Source organism: Bombyx mori, chromosome 20 (genome assembly GCF_030269925.1).
Source record: "Bombyx mori chromosome 20, ASM3026992v2".
Lineage (NCBI taxonomy): Eukaryota > Metazoa > Arthropoda > Insecta > Lepidoptera > Bombycidae > Bombyx > Bombyx mori.
In genome coordinates, this window is record NC_085126.1 from 2,199,621 (window position 1) to 2,222,703 (window position 23,083).

Consider the following 23,083-nt stretch of genomic DNA (forward strand, 5'->3'; position numbering starts at 1 on the left):
AAAAGCTTTTTTTTAGAAAAGTCTTGGTTTTTTAATTTTTTACGTGGACTGAAAAATTGTTACAAATTTTAAATGTGGCAATTTATAAACTCATAGATTATACCATTTTGAATGAGCTTGTGCCTACAGTGTACAACTTTTGGATGGAAACGCAAGAAGGTGTTTGGTGTTTTTTGGGACGCTAAAACCATGTGCATAATAATTACATATAACAATGGTGGCCTATTAACGTATAACATCGATGAAAATGCGCACGTATTAGAAAATGAAAATAAGTCTTAATGTGTCTTGTCGAGATCTTGTTGATCAGTGCTTCCTGTCTCATCTCATCTCGCTTCATTCAATTCAGATCAGATCGTACCACTTAAACATACATTTCTTGAAGAAGGTTTTGATCCCTTTGCTTATTAAATGGACGATAAAAATTCATTTAAATACAAGGGACTTTTGGCGGGAACGCGAATAGTGAAGTTGTGTGATTTGTTTTATTTTGTCTATTTAATGTTTCTTCAGGTTTAAATGTGTAATAACGGTGGTTTATTAACTGCTTAGTATCTGTGAAAGTACACAAATGTGAGAAAATGAAACAAAGCCACTGACGTAACTTCTCGGGATCCTCCAAAAAGTCCACTGAAAAAGTCTCAGTATATCATCTCATCTCATTTAATTTCCTAATATCATTTTTCACATATATATAAAAGTTTTAATTCAAATTAAAATAAGACTTCACCTAAAAGTCTTAGTTACCAGGTCATAAAATCCCATAAAAAAACTCATCTAGACGTTTACATTTTTTACCTATAAGTTTTTAGGGTGAATGAAGTTAGCCCCTCAAAAAAAATTTTTTTTCCTGTTTTCTACTTATTTTCTATTAATTCGTTTGTTCATCATTTGTTCTTGATTGTTCACTGTTAATAACTGTTTGTTCCCCATTTATTTATTTTTAAAAAAATATTAAAAATATTTCTAAAAGTTAGCCCCTCGATTGCAATTTTTAATATTTTTTCGTCCTTAATTACTCGTAAATATTCATTTTCGATTGTTCTTATATAAAATACGTTTGTTCTCTTTCGAAATTACTCATTTTTTGTTTAATTAATTGTATTAGTTGAATAAATGTATACAAAATATGTGTACTGCGCATGCCATAAGTGTATAATCTATGGCGCATGCGTCAACTATAATGCCTAAACTTTCTACGCGGTTTTAATCGTGAAAAAAAAAACCATTATAAATCCTGAAGGATCAATTAATTGGTATACAGTTTAATTAAAAAAATTAAAAACAAAATAAATAAAATAATGTGCATTCGCGTAAAGTTAGACCAAATACATTTTTTCCATCCTCCTATATACCTATCGCTATGAAGGTATAAAAAAGATAGGTTTAAGAGTTCACATAGGTAATATAAACAAATAAGTAAATATGTTCATTATTTATCTTTCAAGAGATAATGTAGGTATACATTATAATAACATTTTGACACAGTCGAAATTATATTCCTAACATTAGTAAAATAACATTTTAATATTTTTTTTATAGGTTATGTATTGAAATTGTTGGAAAATTATTTCATGTTTTAGCTGGAAAACTACATGGAGAATTATATGCAATACAAGATAATGAGCTCCATCAAATGAATTCGAATGAAACCAAACTGTTTACCATCCAAATTCGATTGTCGGGCAGATAGAAAACGAAAATTCACTCATAGTGAACCTCGGCCTGCATTTGTGAAACGGCAAAGACTCACTATTATCAAGGAAATTGAAGAGACGACTAAAAATGAGATGTGTCGTATTATTATACCTTTGCCATCTTGTAGTCAAGGTAGGTGTAACTGTCAATAATTAGTTACACTCACAGATCTCCTAATCAAATAACAATATCAGAAAAAATGAGAATAGTTAGTTAGTTAGTGGAAGTAGCCAAAATGGGCAAGTGGATCTCAGTTCCTATTACATAAGGTACTAGGAAGTTTGTGAAAATGAAAATTTATCACAGTGTAATATCACTTACTTACTTTAACAGTGAAGGAAAACATTGTGATGAAACCTGCACACCTAAATGTTCTTAGGATTTTCTTAGGTGTGTAATCCACCAACCAGCACTAGGCCAGCGTGGTGGACTAAGGCCTAAAAACCCTCTCAATGGTAGTGAAGGCCAGTGTCTAGCAAGGGGATATATTATATGGTCTGATGATGATGACTAGGAAGTTAAATACTACTACTACTACTACGACAGTACACATATAATCCTATATATTTACAAACTATACGTTTGTTGGAAATTGCTAACATTATTTCATATTTCCAGATGTCCAGCCACTTGAAAATAGGTGTAGTAATGACAAAGCTATCCAAGTAGCTCCAGCACAGGAACACAAAGGCAAGGCAAGTGTGTATTGCCACATCACCCCTTAATATATCTGAAGCAAGTATAAGTAAACAATCAGAACCAGCAAAAAAAAAACTGTTGTTCCTGAGGACAAATTTGACAGTGATGAGTCAAATGCACCAGCAACAGAAGGATCAACTGTTGACTATGAGTTATCTCTCTATATCTCCACTCCATCAAAGACTTGTGCACTTCAGACTATAGCTCTCAAGAAGACTAAAAAATTGAAAAAATGAATGTGTTAACAACTTTATCTAAAGTGAAAAATAAACAATGTTTATATATTGGTATTCCACAAGAATTATGTTTCATAATAGGCTTGATTGAGAAACATACAAATGTTTCTGAACAAAATATTATATTATGTCTGATGAGAATAACATTAAATAGAACATTCTCTCAATTGGCTGATGATTTCGATTTATCTGTAAGTCAAGCAAGCAATATATTTTTCAACAAACTCCCAGAAATTGCAAATGTAATATCATCCCTTGTTAGACTATAAAAAAAACAATACAATAAATATATATGCAGGAAGGATAATTGATGTCAACTTGGTGGAAAATAGAAAGTTTTTAGATAGTTTGCCACCTACAAAACTCTTTAATTAAATAAGTAATCCTTACTTATAAATAGGAAGTTTTGTAAGTATTTTCACTCTTCATTCAAAAACTACTGAACAGATTTTAATAAGACTTATGCTGGTCTTCTATGGCTAGCAACTCATTATTATTTTGATTCTGTTTTCCACAAATGTGCTAAATATGGGCTTATATATATGAAAAGGAATAAATATTAATGTTATGTAACCTTTGTACCTGTATGTTAAGAATAATTTTTAATAAAACATAATTTAAATTGAAATATTATTTTTATTAAATCACATTCACTTTGTACACATCAATATTTTGTACTCCCTAAAAGGAAAATAGGTATAAAGTTTTTTTTAAATATTTAACATTACATTTTTGTGTAAGATTAGAAAATTGTTATTCTTCCAAAAAGAAACTACATTATCTAACAACTGTGCAACTTACTCGGAATCAAAATCAATACCTACTAATTATAGTGACCTGATTAGTTTTTTCAAAGTTGCTGGATGCTACACAAAAGTAACAAGTTTTACTTTTAGCACAATACATATGCATTTGAACTTGTGCATAATATCTTTCTTTAATTTTTTTTTGCCTTTTTATTTATGGAAACAGCATTACTCACTTGCTTGTTTGTAGATCTATCAAAAAAACATAATTTATGTTTTTTTTAGCACAGTGGGCAATACCCTATTATTCATATTAATTATATACGGCGCGGCGATGCGAAAATTCATTACTGAATTATTTAAGAATGATAGGCATAATATAATATTTTAATTCGCGATCTGTTTATAATTTTTAATATATGATTTAAAAATAAGTTATCTTTAATATTTTTAATTTTGTGATTTATGGGGTGGTCACAGTCATTATTATAAAAATAGAAATTTTGAGGAAATATAAATGTTTAATACAAATTATTTTGATAATCGAAATAAATTCATATCAATCCAAATTCATATTTGAACTATGAAAATTGTATGGTATGTAAACAGAAATATATTTTATAATTATAATGACTATTTATTCCATGCAGTATCTGTGCAAGCTTCTCTAACCGACACTGCAACTAGAATAAAGTCTAATAAAGAATAAGAATAAACTTTTCTTCGAAGCTCAATTCTACAAGGGTATTCAATCAGATAGCTATCTATCTGTCGTTCCTGTATGAAATTTTGGTATGTCGAAATCTTGGATAAATCCAGCAAAGCTAAATAAAGTATTTACCTAAAAAATATGTTTATGCTTAGTCACGTGTTTATGTTATTCGAAAGTATTAAGCTCCAAGCAGCATTTAGCTCCAACTTTTTTTTTTTTTTTATTTTTTTTTATTGCTTAGATGGATGGACGAGCTCACAGCCCACCTGGTGTTAAGTGGTTACTGGAGCCCATAGACATCTACAACGTAAATGCGCCACCCACCTCGAGATATAAGTTATAAGGTCTCAGTATAGTTACAACGGCTACCCCACCCTTCGAACCGAAACGCATTACTGCTTCACGGCGGAAATAGGCGGGGTGGTGGTACCTACCCGTGCGGACTCACAAGAGGTCCTACCACCAGTGATTACGCAAATTATAATTTTGCGGGTTTGGTTTTTATTACACGATGTTATTCCTTCACCGTGGAAGTCAATCGTGAACATTTGTTGAGTACGTATTTCATTAGAAAAATTGGTACCCGCCTGCGGGATTCGAACACCGGTGCATCGCTACATACGAATGCACCGGGCGTCTTATCCTTTAGGCCACGACGACTTCTAAATTCTAAACTAAATTCATTAAGAACCAATTTTTCAATCGATGATTAAAACAACATTAATACTGAGAATGAATATTTATTTATGAAATACACATATGTTTTGACCACGAATTTTGCACGATAATTTAAATTAATATTCATTAATATTAATTTAAATAAATATGAATTAATCTTCTTCTTCTATAACCCATAGTCAACAGTTGATCCTTCTGTTGCTGGTGCATTTGACTCATCACTGTAAAATTTGTCCTCAGGAACAACAGTTTTTTTTTTTGCTGGTTCTGATTGTTTACTTATACTTGCTTCAGATATATTAAGGGGTGATGTGGCAATACACACTTGCCTTGCCTTTGTGTTCCTGTGCTGGAGCTACTTGGATAGCTTTGTCATTACTACACCTATTTTCAAGTGGCTGGACATCTGGAAATATGAAATGTTAGCAATTTCCAACAAACGTATAGTTTGTAAATATATAGGATTATATGTGTACTGTCGTAGTAGTAGTAGTAGTAGTATTTAACTTCCTAGTCATCATCATCAGCCCATATAATATATCCCCTTGCTGGACACTGGCCTTCACTACCATTGAGAGGGTTTTTAGGCCTTAGTCCACCACGCTGGCCTAGTGCTGGTTGGTGGATTACACAACTAAGAAAATCCTAAGAACATTTAGGTGTGCAGGTTTCATCACAATGTTTTCCTTCACTGTTAAAGTACGTAAGTGATATTACACTGTGATAAATTTTCATTTTCACAAACTTCCTAGTACCTTATGTAATAGGAACTGAGATCCACTTGCCCATTTTGGCTACTTCCACTAACTAACTAACTATTCTCATTTTTTCTGATATTGTTATTTGATTAGGAGATCTGTGAGTGTAACTAATTATTGACAGTTACACCTACCTTGACTACAAGATGGCAAAGGTATAATAATACGACACATCTCATTTTTAGTCGTCTCTTCAATTTCCTTGATAATAGTGAGTCTTTGCCGTTTCACAAATGCAGGCCGAGGTTCACTATGAGTGAATTTTCGTTTTCTATCTGCCCGACAATCGAATTTGGATGGTAAACAGTTTGGTTTCATTCGAATTCATTTAATGGAGCTCATTATCTTGTATTGCATATAATTCTCCATGTAGTTTTCCAGCTAAAACATGAAATAATTTTCCAACAATTTCAATACATAACCTATAAAAAAAATATTAAAATGTTATTTTACTAATGTTAGGAATATAATTTCGACTGTGTCAAAATGTTATTATAATGTATACCTACATTATCTCTTGAAAGATAAATAATGAACATATTTACTTATTTGTTTATATTACCTATGTGAACTCTTAACCTATCTTTTTTATACCTTCATAGCGATAGGTATATAGGAGGATGGAAAAAATGTATTTGGGCTAACTTTACGCGAATGCACATTATTTTATTTATTTATTTTTTAATTAAACTGTATACCAATTAATTGATCCTTCAGGATTTATAATTGTTTTTTTTTCACTATTAAAACCGCGTAGAAAGTTTAGGCATTATAGTTGACGCATGCGCCATAGATTATACACTTATGGCATGCGCAGTACACATATTTTGTATACATTTATTCAACTAATACAATTAATTAAACAAAAAATGAGTAATTTCGAAAGAGAACAAACGTATTTTATATAAGAACAATCGAAAATGAATATTTACGAGTAATTAAGGACGAAAAAATATTAAAAATTACAATCGAGGGGCTAACTTTTAGATATATTTTTAATATTTTTTTTAAAATAAATAAATGGGGAACAAACAATTATTAACAATGAACAATCAAGAACAAATGATGAACAAACGAATTAATAGAAAATAAGTAGAAAATAGGAAAAAAAATTTTTTTTGAGGGGCTAACTTCATTCACCCCATATCTATGATGTTAATAAATAATAATAAGTATCTTTCTGATTAAAGAACATAAATACTAAAGAAGACTAGACTTGCGCAAAACATCACTTCCCAATGTAATGTGATATGACATCACTTTTACAGATAGGTGATATTACTCGAAAACATTACACATCACTCTTAACATTACTCGGTGCGTTCAAAGTGATGTGTATAAACACATCACTTAGGTAATGATTCGGGTGTATAGATACAATGTATTCGTCGTCACAGTATCTATTGAACGCACCGAGTAATGTTAAGAGTGATGTGTAATGTTTTCATCAATCATTACCTAAGTGATGTGTATAAACACATCACTTAGGTAATGATTCGGGTGTGTCATTACAGTAGTGTATTACAATACAAAGTATGAACTTTGTATTGTAATACACTGTTATATTACTTGACAGATTGACTTACTTAATAATATAATAATTTTATTTTTTACTTAATATAATTTATTGTGGGATGAACGGATTTCATATGGCGACTTAGACTGCAAATTGTGCTCGACAATAATGTTAATATACGAGAGCAGTAGATGCATTGTTTCGGCGCGATATCCTCAAAGTGCATCCAAGGAGGACTGTACTTTCATTTAGACGCCGTTATTTCTTTCACTTATTAAACACGCATTAAAACAAATAATAAAACTATCTTCAAACAAGTGCTTAAGTAATTCAAATCAAACACAAAAATTAATATGAAATATTACTAAACAATTACGAGCGACTAGCGATTTTACAAAAGTTGCGAATAAAAAATTAGGTAAGTACTTGCGGGGAGCTACCGGCTGGCCGCATGAAAAATATAAACACAAATACCTATATTAAAATTCAGACGTACCATAGGTATAAAAATGTACCTAGCGGCCAGGACATACGGTTCAAAATCTTTAGGAATAATTCCATGTCGCTTGCTCATTTATTTTGCGTCGATCGGTCTGTCTCGCTCGCTCGGTTCCGTTCGTGTATTAAGCAACATTACACGACAAAGAAAGAAACATGTTGGGTGATAGTGTGATGTTTGTTTCCTTCGCGTAATGTGTGATGTTGCATTACATCGTAGAGTAATATTACCCGAGTAATATCACTCGCATTACTTACACATGTCTAAAGAAGACATACTAACTATAGTCGGATTTTTTATTAGACGAAGTAAACTGACGTTTACTGTGTTGTCAGTTTTTGATGAAATAAAAATAGTGTTGTGACAAAGTGAACGATTGAAAAAACTCCTGAATTAATGAAATTGCCTCGATTGTCTAGTGAATAGTTAGTGTGCCGAACTGCCGATATCGGGCACGGGGTTCGAATTTTAGCCGTGCTTTGTACATACCAACGAGTTTTCGACGAAACATTATGTTCCTATGGTATCTACCAGTACTGAATACCGAGTGTTTTAAACATTAAGAAAAACATTGCGAGGAAGCTTGTAAGACTGTCCTATTTCCAATGCATCATATAGTTGAAACTATAGATGTATAAAATATAACAATTATAGGTACACAGGTAATGAAAATAAAAAAAACTGATTGTAGTTACATACTACTAGTAACATATTATTATATTGGATCACTTTAATACAATTTTATTGTAAAATATAAATAATATTCTTTTATAGTTTGAAATTAATGATTAACTCTTCACACTCATTGTTCATTTATGTGATTGAACGAGAACTGAACGCATCACTATTACTTTAAATATAGCAACATTATTTCACAAAGTGACATTAGCTACTGTCAGCTGGCTTCGTTTAATTAAAAATCCGACTATAGATAGGAACACAATGGAAAAGTAAGAAACATTTGTTTTGAAATAGCACACTGAGACAATCGATGAAGCTGATCGTACGTACTTCGTATCGTTTTTAATACTTTATTTATTTTTAAGTACCGAGAAAGCAGATTTGAATGACGCGAAGACTTGTAACTTACTGGCCAAAGGTATTTTGGAGTTGTACGAACCACCATTGACAACAATAAACACTCATTTGAAGGAATTAACGTAAGTACCAGCTGTGGGTGTTGTAAACGGCGACCAAGAGATAAACCCTGATTATTTTACTTGTACATTTTGATTACCAAACACCATCATGGTAGGATACATTTAAAACCTACCCCGTGGATTGGTATCAGCATTCCCACAACTCCAGACTTGATGCAATTATGTTCACATAAGACATCATTTATCTGATGTCTCAAAGTAAACACTTAAAGGCAATTGGGCTGTGAGGTTAGCTACAGCAAAAAAAACCTGCATCTTGCTTGATTTTCAAAACCACCACAATATACAGCTTTCAAAGCATATCATAGAAAATACATTTTAGGTAACGAGTAGTGGAATTAAAATGTACCAATGATATGCAAGTTAACTAGTTACTTATAATTAGTTATATACAAGCTGAATTTTACACAACCTGGTCTGTATGGCTGTTTCTGAGTCTTGTAATAATTCTGCTGTCTATTTTTGTGCTGGTAGAAAATGGCTGTTTTAATGGATTTTGGCTATTGTAGAGAGGTTTCACTGGTAACTTTTTGTACTAGTAACACTAGTATCTTGGTAGTTTCCTAACAACTGTTTCTCTGTCGGAGATTCCTTGGTAACTGATTTTTGCATTGAAATGACCCATATCTTATATTAATTTCGATACCCTATCTTGCTTATAAATTATTAATTGTAAATTTTAAATTACTTATTAACTATATTAATTCTATTTGTTTCTTATAACTGTTTAAAATCAATTTCCTCTAGCACACAAGCAATTAAAACTGAAATCTTTTTAACAAAATGCAACCTACACTTAGGATTTGTGTATTTTTTTTTCTAAACCTATACTTTACATCTACAAAACTAACTACACTAATGGGGTGTGTTATTGACTCGTACTGGCAAGTATTAGCAGCCAGCTCACTTCTGCCGTCTGCCTGACTAAAAAAACCACAATGATTTATTCATTTATTTATCGCATTGATGGTGAACAGGCTTACGAAAAGAATCTTCAGATATGAGATATATTTCTCGATTATATAGAAATTATACAAGTTGTAATTTTTAGATGTTGGAGTGAGGCCAGCAATTGGCTCCTTTAATAGTACAATGTGTATTTTTTTCTTAAAAACCTATGATTTCAGGGAAAAGCAAGATGCTATACACAACACAATAAAATTTGAGAGGCAAAAGCTAGAAGATATACAGAATGATGCAATGCTGGATGCAATGGTTAGTTTTTCATAACATTGACCACTGGTTTTTTTAATTGCATAAATGTAAATGAGGTTACCTGGTGTTATGCCCACTTCGAAAACCCGGCACGACACAAGAACCCTCTCATCATGGCCGCTGGTAACTACATTCCCGATCCAGCGGACAGAATGGAAAGCAGTTGACGTCGCCCAAAACACTGATTTCGGATTCTCCCTATACTAACGGAGCTTTTAGGTTGTTTTTTTTTTTTTTTCCGGCCGAGGGCCGAACCTCCTACGAGGTGCCTAGCTTTTAGGTACTTCAAGCACTGGTCATCGTAAATTAACCTACAGACACAGCCCAGTGAGCTTCTCGCCGGATCTTCTCAGTGGGTCGCGTTTCCGATCTGGTGGTAGATTCTGCGAAGCACGGCTCTTGCTGGGGTTCGTGTAAGCAACGTCATCAGGTTTAAACCTTGTGAGCTCACCTACTTGTTAAGGTTACGCTGAAATAACCTCTCAAGGCTATCCGTTTAAGTATGAAAAAAAAAGGTGTTAGTTATTGGAACCCATTTACATCACAATGTGAATCCCATTAACCACCTGTGGATGTGAGTTTCAAATTCTTAATTCTGTTGTATAATGGTTAACCCATCATGCATCTAATTTTACTAATTTTATTTTCTAATTTTACAGAAACAAATGAACATGAAGTCCTTAAAAATAATAACATGGATTCTTCTGGATAAATAAATTCTTTGGCATTAGTTCACATTTATCTTTTTTACTGTTTGATTAGCTGAATATTGGCATTTTATGGAAAAATCATTATAATTATGTTCCAGTTTTATATTTTATCAATATTATAGTTCACCAGAAAATGTGTAATAATTATATTCACACAATAAAAATTAATTTAATTACATAATATTAGATCATTTCTACTTTCAGTTAGCCGATATTGCAACAAACAGAGAAAAACTATTAACCATATCGAATTCAATGATGGTACTACATAAAAGAGTGCAATCGTTACAGGTTTGTCATTTTTTTTTAAATATGGTCATAACGTGCATAATGGCTATTGCTTGGTTTGTATCTTCACTCTGGAAAAGTTTTTTGGATGACAATAATACGCCATTGAAACTGCTGCAAAATGGGGTTTGTATGGAATATGCTATATTTGAACAAACACATTATGGTGCAGGTGCTTATAAAATTTAACTTTACATATTAGCATAATGCTTATTGATAGAGCCCCTTAAAGCTACTAAAGTTACAAGTCTACATGCATTCTTCATATAAATTCCTCTGTAATACGATGTACCAAAATCGCATCGTTTACTAAAATATCTGTTTCATTGTCTATTGCATTAAAAATGGTTTTACTGGTGGTAGGACCTCTTGTGAGTCCGCACGGGTAGGTACTACCGCCCCGCCTATTTCTGCCGTGAAGCAGTAATGCGTTTTGGTTTGAAGGGTGGGGCAGCCGTTGTGACTATACTGAGATCTTAGAACTATATCTCAAGGTGTGTGGCGCATTTACGTTGTAGATGTCTATGGGCTCCAGTAACCACTTAACACCAGGTGGGCTGTGAGCTCGTCCACACATCTAAGCAATAAAAAAATATATGAGTATTTGGCCAAACCTCAAACTTGTCGAATCACAAAATATAAATTACTATAATGGTGACTTCAACCATGCCATGAATGTATCTTCTAATTTACGCAAAAAAATTAATATGTCTAATTTTCAGGTCAGGGCAGCCAATGTAGAAAAGGCAGCTAACACTAGAGCTGCTATCAGTAAACATACAAGTAATTAAATCTTATACAAGTGACGGTAACAAAGTGTCCTATAAATAAATAAGTGAGTGCTACCCTGTGCAGTAATTAATGCAAACATTTTTTATGCAAACATTTTATTTTTATTGCTTAGATGGATAGACGAGCTCACAGCCCACCTGGTGTTAAGTGGTTACTGGAGCCCATAGACATCTACAACGTAAATGCGCCACCCACCTCGAGATATAAGGATATAAGCTATAATATAATCATGCCATTGGCTGGAGCCCTTTTTATTCGAAGGCACTTAATTCGTTTTGGCGCTAATTCTGGCGCTAAGGAATAACATGTCGGAGTTGTGAAAGGCAATTTGGTTTAAGCAACATTTCACTTAATATGCGACATTTATCATTTTATAGTTCGATGGTTTTTAATTGAAATTCAATTATGTTTACCATATTCAAATAGTTGAAGAAGTTATATTTTTTTCAAATTTTAAACTTTAAACTTTAAACGGATAAAGTTGTAAAAACCTTACTTAAAGCCTTTCACTCCTCGATGTTATAAATATTTAAATTTACACCATACAGTAATAAAATGGAATTTTAGGGAGTTGATGATTCCATTCCAAAGGAGCCACACTATGAGTGTTAGTAAGACCATGCAGCATTCAACATAATAACTCTGTTCTCTCAATCACAGTGTTGGTCCTTTTTATTTTCATTGTGGCATTTACGAATCTGTTACAGAAATAAAAAATGAAAAATTATTTTATAATCATGTAACTTTATTTAATACTTATACGTACACTAATCATACTATATAAGCGAAGTATACAAAAATAATTATTTCTATTCACAATTTTAGCTTTTAATATTGAAAATTAAGTTGTAAAATTTTTAAACAATGTAGTAACTATTTTTGTACAAAAATAAACGAGTTGTACAGTTCGATTAGAAATCAACAATCTACAAAATTTAACAATTATAGATTCAAATGTTGGTGTTGCCAATCACTGTTTTAATTTAACATGATTTAAGACTTCAAGTTGTTATGTTCCATTATATGAATGTCTCATGTATAACAATTGAGACGTGGACTATTCACACGCATTACAACGTGCCTTTGTGAAATTATATGGACTTACCTAAATATTAATAACCTAATGCAAATAAGCAAGAGAAAAGCTTTTGAAAAAATTAATGTAGTCTGCCCTGCAGAATTTATTCTTCACTCTGTGATATTCATATACATAGGTTTTACTAAATGGCTTCGTTTAGACCGGCTATCTACTCATTCTTAGTGTAGGTAGCTAAATAAAGATGAGGATTTTAGAGTTGTTTAAACATAAAATAAAATAAATTTGTCATCAAAAATAATAGAAAATCTAGTTCACATGATTGCAATGTTCTCGTGAATAATAGAATAAGTGAGAGTTGTTTTTCGTCCATTCTAAACAGCTCCGAAAATGTGACATCCATTACAAACCTCAACATTCCTTATTGCTGTGATTTGAAAACACAAGTAGATGAAAGTATGTATAAAAAATAATAATACACTCTTGTAATATCTGTTGCGTTAATTTCTTTTAGAGTTACTTTGAATGTTATCTGTGTAAATAAAACCATAATCACCAATACTTGAAATTATATGCTCTTAATACATTATACTTGTCATCATGAAGATAATAAATCACGTAGGCTCTTTTTTATTAATGTTTTCAAATAACTTAACCTTTTGTAATACACTAAGTGTAAAATCTAATATAAAAAATATTTTAATGAGATAATATAGAAGACATAATATATCTTTAAAAGGTACTAATAATTGTACCATTGTTAATAAGTTGTGAACTTAATCTATTTTATAAATTTATTGTTATGTTTTAGTAAAGATATTTGACTTATGTTCTGTTCCAATTTTATTGATGTATTGAAAATATTCTCAAAAGTTCTTGATGCATTTTTCATACATTTTTGCTGATGGCAACTTTATAGTGATCAATAATCAAGTGTTGCAAACATTTAGCTAACACTTACACAATTTTTTGTTACCTATTGGAACAGTCAAGAGGATTCTAAGACTAGTTTTATGTTTGATAGCTGATACAGACAGACAAATGAACTAAACGCATGTAATATATTTACCTTAAATTTTAATATCCAACTGAGAAATCGGAAGTTACCTAAAATGGCACAAAACTTTATTACAAGAGACTAAGTACAGAAAAGTTTTATTTTATTTTACAATTCAAAATAATAAATAATAGTCTCAGTCTCTTTGGTGTGTTTGTTCATTTGTCTTCAGATATCCAAATTTATTTATAATCATTAAATCTGGCATTTTCTGTAGCACACCCAGTTCAAGTCTATCTTAATGTAAGGCAACTAGTAAAAGTTTGTTTTAGTAAGTACATTACATGTTCATAAATCAGTTGAATATTTTGGATTTTTCTATAGTAAATAAATGTATTTTCATGTTCATATTGTTTCCTTACACCTGAAATAGGCTTATATAATATTAAAGTTTCTTCACGTCAAATACACACGTTCAAAAGGTACCTCAAATCGAAAAATATCCTTCTATAATTTTGAAGACAGCTAAAAGTTAATAACATATATTTATGTACTTACATCACATCTAAGTGATCCGAGATCGCATGTACATATTTAAGGTTTATATATTTTTTTTGATACACCAAGGATTTAGTCACTCGATATTTCTTTTATTTCGTTTTAATTCTTTAACTCACAGTAGTTTCATATTTTTTTTAATTTCTATATTGTTATTTTTTCAATGATAAACTTCAAATATCCACATTTTCATTGGGTTTCCTTGAATAATGATGTCAGAACAAATTATAAAGTTTATTGATAAGTTTACAATAAAATGACAAATAAATACAGCTATATAATAATAACAATTGTATGCAATTAATATTTTATATAAATATTAGGGATATTTTGGAAAAACATTTTTTTGTTGAAAAAACTGTTTTTTCTTTAGTTACTTAATAGTTCGTTAAAGAAAATACTTTTTTATAAATGAGAAGCAGTTAATTCGTTATAAAAAAAATTCCTTCATTGTATCAATGGATGGGGTGAGAATGGATAATTAATACGAAACTTTTACTATCTTGTCTTGTGCTTTAAACGTTTTAAAATCCAGACTACATCAATATTTATTAAAGTAGGTAAAAAAAAATGTTTTGTATTAGATTAAAAGTAATCAAAACTTTGCAGAGATTCAAAAGTTTTTTTCATTTCACAATTTTTTTTTTTTATTATAACCTAAGTTTTTGACAACTAGTGTTGCCAGTCAAACCCTTGGTACAACTCAAGACGAAACGAATGTGGATTTTTAGTGATAACACAATAGTGTTATCATGTGATTGGGTGTTTCATCAGGTTAGCTCACGTAAGGGAGGACGGTGAGTACAGAGGACTCAATGCCGGTGCCGCTGTGGCCGCGGGCAATGCGGAAATAACCCTTCTCGCCCCACGACGTTCCCCAGCTGTTGGCCACGATCTGCGGATAGATATAACTAGTGGTAGGACTTCTTGTGAGTCCGCGCGGGTGGGTACCACCGCCCTGCCTATTTCTGCCGTGAAGCATGCGTTTCGGTTTGAAAGGTGGGGCAGCCGTTGTTCTGTCAAAACTGAGACCTTAGAACTCATGTCCCGAGGTGGGTGGCGGCATTTACGTTGTAGGTGTCTATGGACTCGGGTAACTACTTAGGTGGGCTGTGAGCTCACTCATCCATCGGAGCAATAAAAAAAAAATGTGAGCCGTCACGGACGCCTGGCAGATGTGAAACATCGACATTATTTTGTAAAAGTAATATGCAGAAAAGAACAGATAGTGATAGGAACTAAATATGTCATAATGATAAAATAAAATATTACGAAAAAATAATTTGTTTTCAAGTAAAATACAGGTAATGTGTACTGTAGTAAACAACACTGTATGCACTACGGAGTATACACTATAGGTATCCGAGCTCAGTGTAGCGAGAGAGAAGGCTTAACGCTGGATCGAGTGGGAGAGAATCGCACAGTCGATAGCGCATGGCGACGTGTCGCCACGGCATGCGTCGCCATGCCAGAAATCGGTTTTACGAGCGGCTATGGATGTTTCACATCAAAAAATTAAGATCTCATTTGTATCGATGGTACCTGTATAATCGTTCATAAAAACCAAAGTATACAATGAATGCAATACGGTATGATTCTAGGAGAGTATGCTCTATCCTTTCCAAACAATACGAGTTCTTTGAGCATGTGACTCAATTAATTACTAAATATAATGGCTTCTCTATCTAGTGCGAAATTAGAACGCACCTAAATATTAACCGTATTTCTGGATATATAATTATTTGTAAAGATTTTTTATTTATTTGTTATGAATAAACAATTGACACTAGAATTCAGCTGTCATACCTCACAAATACGTAGTATCTTTGATTTTCGCTAACAGTCCAATTTTACTTGGGCCGCGAATAAATGAATAAACTTACCCAATATTTATCTTCGGCGTCCTCTCCCCAACCCACGATCCTCACGCTGTGGAGGCCGCGCATCAGCTGATCCCCGTGCCTGGTGTGACGGTATATACCTTCTCGGTAGTGGAAGAAATCTTGGTACACCGTCATTATACCTGGAATGGAAGATTGTTTTGTTATTACCATAGCCGCTGGTAAAATGCCCACTGCTGGGGATACACACGCCTCGTCCACTAGAAGTAAAGAATTCATAGAAGAAAATGTAATTTCTGCCGCCCATCGAAACATGAAACTTGGACCTTAGCTGTATAGAGATAAAGTGGATTCTTTATATATTAACAATCGCTTTAAAGCAGAAATAGATAAAGTGGGTTCGGTTTGTGCAGCGGGGAGTCGTCCCAAAAACTAGAATATCACAATGCACAACATACATTGAAAAGTACTCATTGATAGTACCCGTAAAATAAATTAGTTTTGGAAATTTCCTAATATCTTGTAAACCGGCAATGTATAACAAACTCAAGACACTGCGAGGCGTTGACCGCGCGAGTTAGACGACTTTTGGCTTTGTGTTACATTGCGTGCTGTGGTATGGCATGCGTTGAATTTATTTACGTTTTCGGTAAAGAATCTCTTACGTGACCTAATGTCTACGGAAGTGTGAACGATTGTCTAGATATTCCCTTATTTAATTTGAAAAGTGGTCATCGTTTTTAAGAATAATTCACTCAGTAAATAATAGTTTTAATTGAATTTCCTTAAGGCAGATGCTTATGCAGCCCCTTTGTTGGTCAGTCTCCGATGCTCATGGACATCATGTGTGCCAGGGACGAAACCGGGCCCCTACCTACCTCCAATTCAACCTTTATTAATTAATCTTTTTGTCAACGAACAAAACTAGTTGATTGCGAAATGTAATTTTCACAATTGACACAAATTCGCTATCAAACATTAAATGATGTTATCTAAATAAAGAGAAGCCTTATTTCAATATTGTTGTCTACTTATTTTGAATCATGTGAAATGTATTAGGCTTTTTGGTAATGAGTACAGTCTGTGGATTCTAGCCACGTTTTTATTTGTGTACATTTCCAATAAAGTGGAGCATAGCGAAATTCGAATCCCGTCAGGCTTGACCTTGTAATGTAACTGAAGTCTTGAAGTTCATTAATCATCAGATTACTTCTGTTCGCTTTGTAGCTCAACGGACAAAATCGATTCCATAAATATTAATATATATTTTTTAAGGGATTTTATGACCTATAGTAGAATTATTTTGTGTGTGCAGTTTGGGTCATAAAACATAGCCCCGCTAGGGTGGTGAGCATGTTGCGCGGGCGCAACGCTATTATCGATAAAAACAAATGAGTTATCGAAGGCAGGTACACGGCAGCGGGGTGGTATACGAAGGATGGTGAGATATTGTTATGTTATGAGTCATTTGTGCAAATTATAGTACTTTATGTCGAAGAGAAATGTGTTTTTATGCATTTGTTCTCTGAATTTCTTTAGTGACACAATGGCTACTCCTTTGTTTTGTATCAAAACGGTAGAATTTATTTAAAATAATATTTGCACGTGTTATTATCAACAATGTCTTAAAAAATTTCACTGAAATAAGAATAGTTCTCGAAAAGTTACAAAGTGTTAATTTCTGCCGTTTTCGTTAACTTGCTGCGGCGATATGTGGTGTAAGTGTTCGATTAGTGTTTTTTCTTTCATTTTTATCACTAACCCACAAAATGACAAAACTAAATACACTATCGATAACACTTATCGACAACAATAATGCGCATCAGTATGCCCGTCCATGTGGAAGAGAGAGCGAAATACTCGCTTCACCGCTCCGATTTTTTATGACCCAAACTGCACGGAAAAAATAATTCTACTATAGTAACTAAGACTTATTTTAATCAAGTCAAGTCTTATTTTAATTTATATTCTTATTTTTATGAAAAATGATATTATGGAGTGAAATTAAATAAAATGAGATGAGACGATATGGGATGAAATATTATCTCAGTAAAATGGTGGTCATTTACTGGGACTTTTTCAGTGAACTTTTTGTAGGATCCCGAGAAGTTACGTCCAGCGGCTTTTGTTTTATTTTCGCAAATTTATGCACTTTCACCGATACTAAACAGTTAATAAATCACCGTTATCACACATTTAAACCTGAAGAAACACTAAATAGACAAAATAAAACAAAAATCACACAATTTCACTCCTCGGGATGCCTGTACAAATAGGGATTCGATTATATTTTCTATCTCTACTGAAGACTTCTTTCCTGAGAAAATTTGCTATCACCGATCGGAATCGTGGATCGGATCCGACGAGAAACTCACTGTCTATTGGCTAGTTCGTCGAACTGACGGAAGACTAAGCAAGTTCGACTTGCACCATACCGGAAGCTAAGCGATGCTACGCTAAGCGCTGCGATAGAAATTTGCACTTTGATTGCCATGTTCCATTGCTGTTCTCCACGGGCGACTATGGTCAGTGGGAATCATATTTGTCTGTATTTTTTATTTATTGCTTAGATGGGTCGACGAGCTCACAGCCTACCTGATGTTAAGTGGTTACTGGAACCCATATACATCAACGACGTAAATGCGCCAACCACATATAAGTTCTTGATCTTGACATATAAGTTCTAAGGTCTCACGTATAGTTACAACGGCTGCCCCACCCTTCAAACCGAAACGCATTACTGCTTCACGGCAGCAATAGGCAGAGTGGTGGTACCTACCCGTGCGGATCCGCAAGAGGTCCTGCCAGTGTATCCTAAGTGATGGTCGGAAACTCTGACGAAAAGACGAAAACTCACCCAGCGCAGGTCCCGAAGTCATGATGTCGTACATGATGTCTTCTTCTTTGCTGATGCTGAAGGGAACTCCGACTCTGTACCGCCGGCAGTCATTGCCAATTCTACATTGAGTGACAGCGCCTTCGTAAGGGAAACACTGCTCGCTGACCAAGCTGTCGAAATTAATAAGACGGATATTAAACACTTAAAGTATTTCGGATAAATCTTCCTTTTCGTTTGTCCTTCTCAATCGCGTCACTATTGACGGAGTGCTGATCGTCATGGAGGAGTCATACTTGACGCGTCTCACGATGTCCCGCCGTCTGTCACTGCTCGAGGTCACCCTACTGCTCTCATTTAAGGGACCTCCAATTGTGGTTTTAATTTGGTTCGTCCACCGTATTGGGGGTTTTCATTTGCTATTTTTTAAAAGATTTACTTAACTATATTAATATATGTTATGGTTACTTTGACCGCATGCCTCAAGGTGGTATTAACGTTGAGATGCCCATAGACTTAGACGGCCACCAGGTAGGCTGCTTATTAATTGACATAAAAGCAAATCAAAATAAAAAATATATTTTTATTCAACATAAATGAAAGTACATACTTGTTGAACGTCAAAAAGAACTACCGCCAATTCACAGAAACTAGCCCCCGTCCTATATAAATATGTATATCTAAAATCCAACTTACCCGTGTGTCTTGACAAAGTCAAAAGCGATGTCCAGGTTACCGCCGTTGCAACCACGCTGGCCTTTCAAATGACAAGAGAGGAGTGTCTGAGAGCTCATCCTTACGTTTTCAGTTCCAAAAGATTGAATCGAAAATCTGAAAGAAAAAAAACGAGCTTAACTATTGTTGTTGTTGTATAGCAAAGAATTGATTTACTTAATTACATTTATATACAGGGTGTATGTTTATACTAATACAGAGTGTATATAAAACGAAATTGTAAAATAAACTACTTAGTAAACAGATAATAGTATTAATTAGCTAAGCTCAGACTAAATAAAGTCAGTTCAAATTTAACGAGTCCGAGACTTAGGTCTGTGGCTTAGTGTGAGGTTTTTAACGTTCTCGATCGTGTAAAAGTTAACTCAAATTTGTATGGAATTAGAACAGCGCCCTTAGCGGCAAACGCAGGGAAGCTGAAAGAAAAGAGAGAGAGAGAGAGAGAAAGAGAGAAGTTAAAAAGCTTGCACTAAGCTGAGGATACGAGCCATTGAGGCCGTCGATTCTGTGTCATCCACTAGACCAAGGATGAACAACACGCGTCCCGCCAAGCATTTCTAAAATTTAATTTATTTTATCGACTTCTTTACTTTTTTTTTCTTTTCTATTTTTTATTCTAATATTTATTATAAATAAAGTTTCGTAAATTATTAATAAGAGTTAAAATATGCGGGGCCCACCAAAAAAAAAATTAAAATTAAAATTGATTAAAAAGCCCATTGATTAAAAAGGTTGCTAGCCCCTGCACTAGACCGTTTGCTTTTATTTTCGCAAATTCTCGTCGCGTATACAGCCAGAGCCGAGGCTCATTTGGCCTAGACCGAGGAATCGATTACTTAACAGGTTTATAATGATATCGATTTATAAGATTAAAATCCTGTTTCGTGTGTAATCGGCTGAGACACACGCAGCCGTAGGTTCATGTTATCATCCGTGAAACACGCGATATCGCGGAGTCAAATTACTTTATGATATAATCTTTTTATTTTATTTTTATTGCTTAGGTGGGTGGACGAGCTCACAGCCCACCTGGTGTTAAGTGGTTACTGGAGCCCATAGACATCTATGACGTAAATGCGCCACCCACCTCGAGATATAAGTTCGAAGGTCTCAAGTATAGTTACAACGGCTGCCCCACCCTTCAAACCGAAACGCATTGCTGCTTCAAGGGTGGTGGTACCTACCTGCGCGGACTTCCAAGAGGTCCTACCACCAGTAAGGCTAACTTATCTTACTGTGAATCTAAGCCCCAGTGAATCTAAGCATTGACTACGCAACGAAATATGTAATGTTACTTATAGCGATGTTGTATTTTCGAAGTCCTTACCTATCGCCGACAATGCTGGCAATGGACACGGCCCAATCAGACCCGCACCAGCCCTGGTCGGCGATGGGACTGATGTATCCGTACCATTCTCGTCTGGCGTCAAACTCATCTGGATACTGGCCGTCCTTGCTGTAGCTGATAACGGTCACGTTCAACGGGAACGTTCCTGTGATGGACAATTATCTAATTTATAAGAATGGTCATATTCATGGTATTTAATAATGTGTGTCATAGGAATGAGCCGAAATTTTGCAAAGTTGTGGGTAGGCGAGAATTAGTTTTGGGGACAATATCAAAAACCTATTTAAGGACAAGTTCAGCGTTTTAGGTTAAAATATTGTCTAAACTTAGGTGCCATATGTGCGACGCATGATACAGATATGAGACCCGTCTCGTAATAGCCTCCTTATCACCTGTCCATAGCTAAACATATGTGCCATGCATGATACAGATGTGAGACCCGTCTCGTAATAGCCTCCTTCCTAATCGTCTGTCCATAGCAGTCTCCATGTCAATTTCTGGTCAACAAACTGCTCTACTTGAAACTTGGTATACTATACTGTATTAATTTTGATCCATTGGTGGGCGACTCTCAACTTGGCACAACATATTTAAGCCTTGAATAAATCACGCATTTTGGTCTAACGTTCCGGAAACCCGTTATTAAAATACAACTTAGACGTTGGCGTTCCTGTTAGGTACATAACTATTAGGTGCTGGGGAAATAGTTGCGCTTCTAATTTTGGTATCCTTATTGAGTCTTTGACGTTATTTGTCAAGATGAACAGAAAGTTCGTATTAAAATCAAATCAAATCAAATCAAATCAAATCAAAAAAATTTATTCAACATAAATGAAAGTACATACTTGTTGAACGTCAAAAGAACTACCGCCAATTCACAAGAACTAGCCTCCGTCCTGAGAAGAATTGGCAAGAAACTCAGCGGGCATGTCTTTTTTTTTTTTTTTTTTACATATGAAATTATTATTTATTTATTTTTTAATATTAGATTATTATTTTTTTAAATATGAATTTTTTACAATGAGTATTATAACGTAACAATTACTACAATATTGAAATGCCTGGAGCGAGCAACTCATTCCCACTTTGTGCAATCTTCTAGATAATCATTGACTTTATAGTAAGCTTTATTGCACAGATGTTCTTTAATAGTTTTCTTAAACCTATGTATATGTAGGTTCTGAACATCTTGTGGGATTTTGTTGTACAGGCGCACAGATAAATGTGCACACGAAATGCACAGAAAAAATGTGCATCACTAGAAATTCAGCACAAAAATGTCCTCGCTAAATTGTAAAGCAATACGCAACGGTAGTAGTAGCATCGTGACATGATCACCAATAAGCACGAACGTAACAGCATCACGAATTCAATCTATGCCTAATACTTCTACAGTTAAACTTCTGCAAGCCCACTGAGTTTCTCGCCGGTTCATCTCAGTAGGTCGCGATTTCGATCAGGTTTTCTGCGAAGCACTGCTCTTGGTAGGACTAGCGTTAGTAAATTCCTATAAGGTTGAGCCCGTGAGCTCACCTATCCGTCCGCACGTAGCTGGAATAGCCCCTACCAGCGTATAGGTAGGAAAAAAATCTTCTGTTAATCTTCAGCTTTACTAGTGTCATGAATATGGGGGGTTAATCATCAATCAGAGATTGCGAAACTCATGCTCTGCGTGATAAAAACAAAAGTATTACTAATCTAAAGCACTGTCTGAAGAAAGTGGATAAGCCTTCATCTCGACTTTCATTTAGTGAAAGTGGGTAACTTAACGCAAGGACCGCAATGTATTGTGCATTCGTTTTGCTTTCAAATCGATATATCGTCTTCCCGCATTAAAACTGTACAATCTCAAAACTTTTATAGGAGGATTATTTTACAGGAGAGCGTTTTAAAGGTTTAACATGTATTTTTAATATTAATCATCCTTGCAGCATTTTTATTTTTATTTTTTACCAGTTACATTATCTGTCTTTTAAAGTAAGATAAAATTATGTATTAATTTTGTTAATAGTCGTCAGAACAAAG

General features: G+C 33.9%; 2 protein-coding genes and 2 long non-coding RNA genes across 8 annotated transcripts in view; 2 read left to right on the forward strand and 2 right to left on the reverse strand.

The window, feature by feature from the left end:
- The first annotated feature begins 811 nt into the window (after positions 1-811).
- LOC134200726 (uncharacterized) lies at positions 812-3,261 on the forward strand. 4 transcript variants are annotated; one of them, XR_009975769.1, is made up of 3 exons: positions 1,046-1,455; positions 1,584-1,830; positions 2,317-3,261. It is a non-coding gene; the product is annotated as an uncharacterized LOC134200726 (long non-coding RNA). The 4 variants fall into 4 exon arrangements; XR_009975766.1 differs by having other exon boundaries at positions 1,046-1,402; XR_009975767.1 differs by having other exon boundaries at positions 1,046-1,256.
- A 1,554-nt stretch (positions 3,262-4,815) lies between these two features.
- LOC134200725 (uncharacterized) lies at positions 4,816-7,184 on the reverse strand. The gene is made up of 2 exons (XR_009975765.1): positions 5,662-7,184; positions 4,816-5,175 (listed from the first exon to the last, which is right to left on the reverse strand). It is a non-coding gene; the product is annotated as an uncharacterized LOC134200725 (long non-coding RNA).
- A 393-nt stretch (positions 7,185-7,577) lies between these two features.
- On the forward strand, positions 7,578-14,146 carry LOC101743487 (uncharacterized). Of its 2 annotated transcripts, XM_062674307.1 has the most exons (6): positions 7,578-8,204; positions 8,317-8,492; positions 8,589-8,702; positions 9,830-9,917; positions 10,832-10,918; positions 11,638-14,146. In XM_062674307.1, exons 2-6 carry the CDS (start codon positions 8,485-8,487, stop codon positions 11,704-11,706), a joined length of 366 nt encoding a protein of 121 aa, XP_062530291.1. In that variant the 5' UTR covers positions 7,578-8,204; positions 8,317-8,484; the 3' UTR covers positions 11,707-14,146. The 2 variants fall into 2 exon arrangements, with proteins under 2 accessions (XP_062530291.1, XP_004922522.1); XM_004922465.5 differs by lacking the exon at positions 7,578-8,204 and having other exon boundaries at positions 8,244-8,492.
- A 296-nt stretch (positions 14,147-14,442) lies between these two features.
- Tinag (tubulointerstitial nephritis antigen) overlaps positions 14,443-23,083 on the reverse strand; it is a gene marked incomplete at its 5' end in the record, with an annotated part of 46,627 nt that continues 37,986 nt past the window's right edge. The window contains 5 exon segments of the mRNA NM_001123340.1: positions 14,443-15,193; positions 16,182-16,321; positions 18,997-19,148; positions 19,672-19,806; positions 21,038-21,203. Coding sequence (NP_001116812.1) covers positions 15,074-15,193; positions 16,182-16,321; positions 18,997-19,148; positions 19,672-19,806; positions 21,038-21,203 — 713 coding nt within the window. The 3' untranslated portion in view covers positions 14,443-15,073.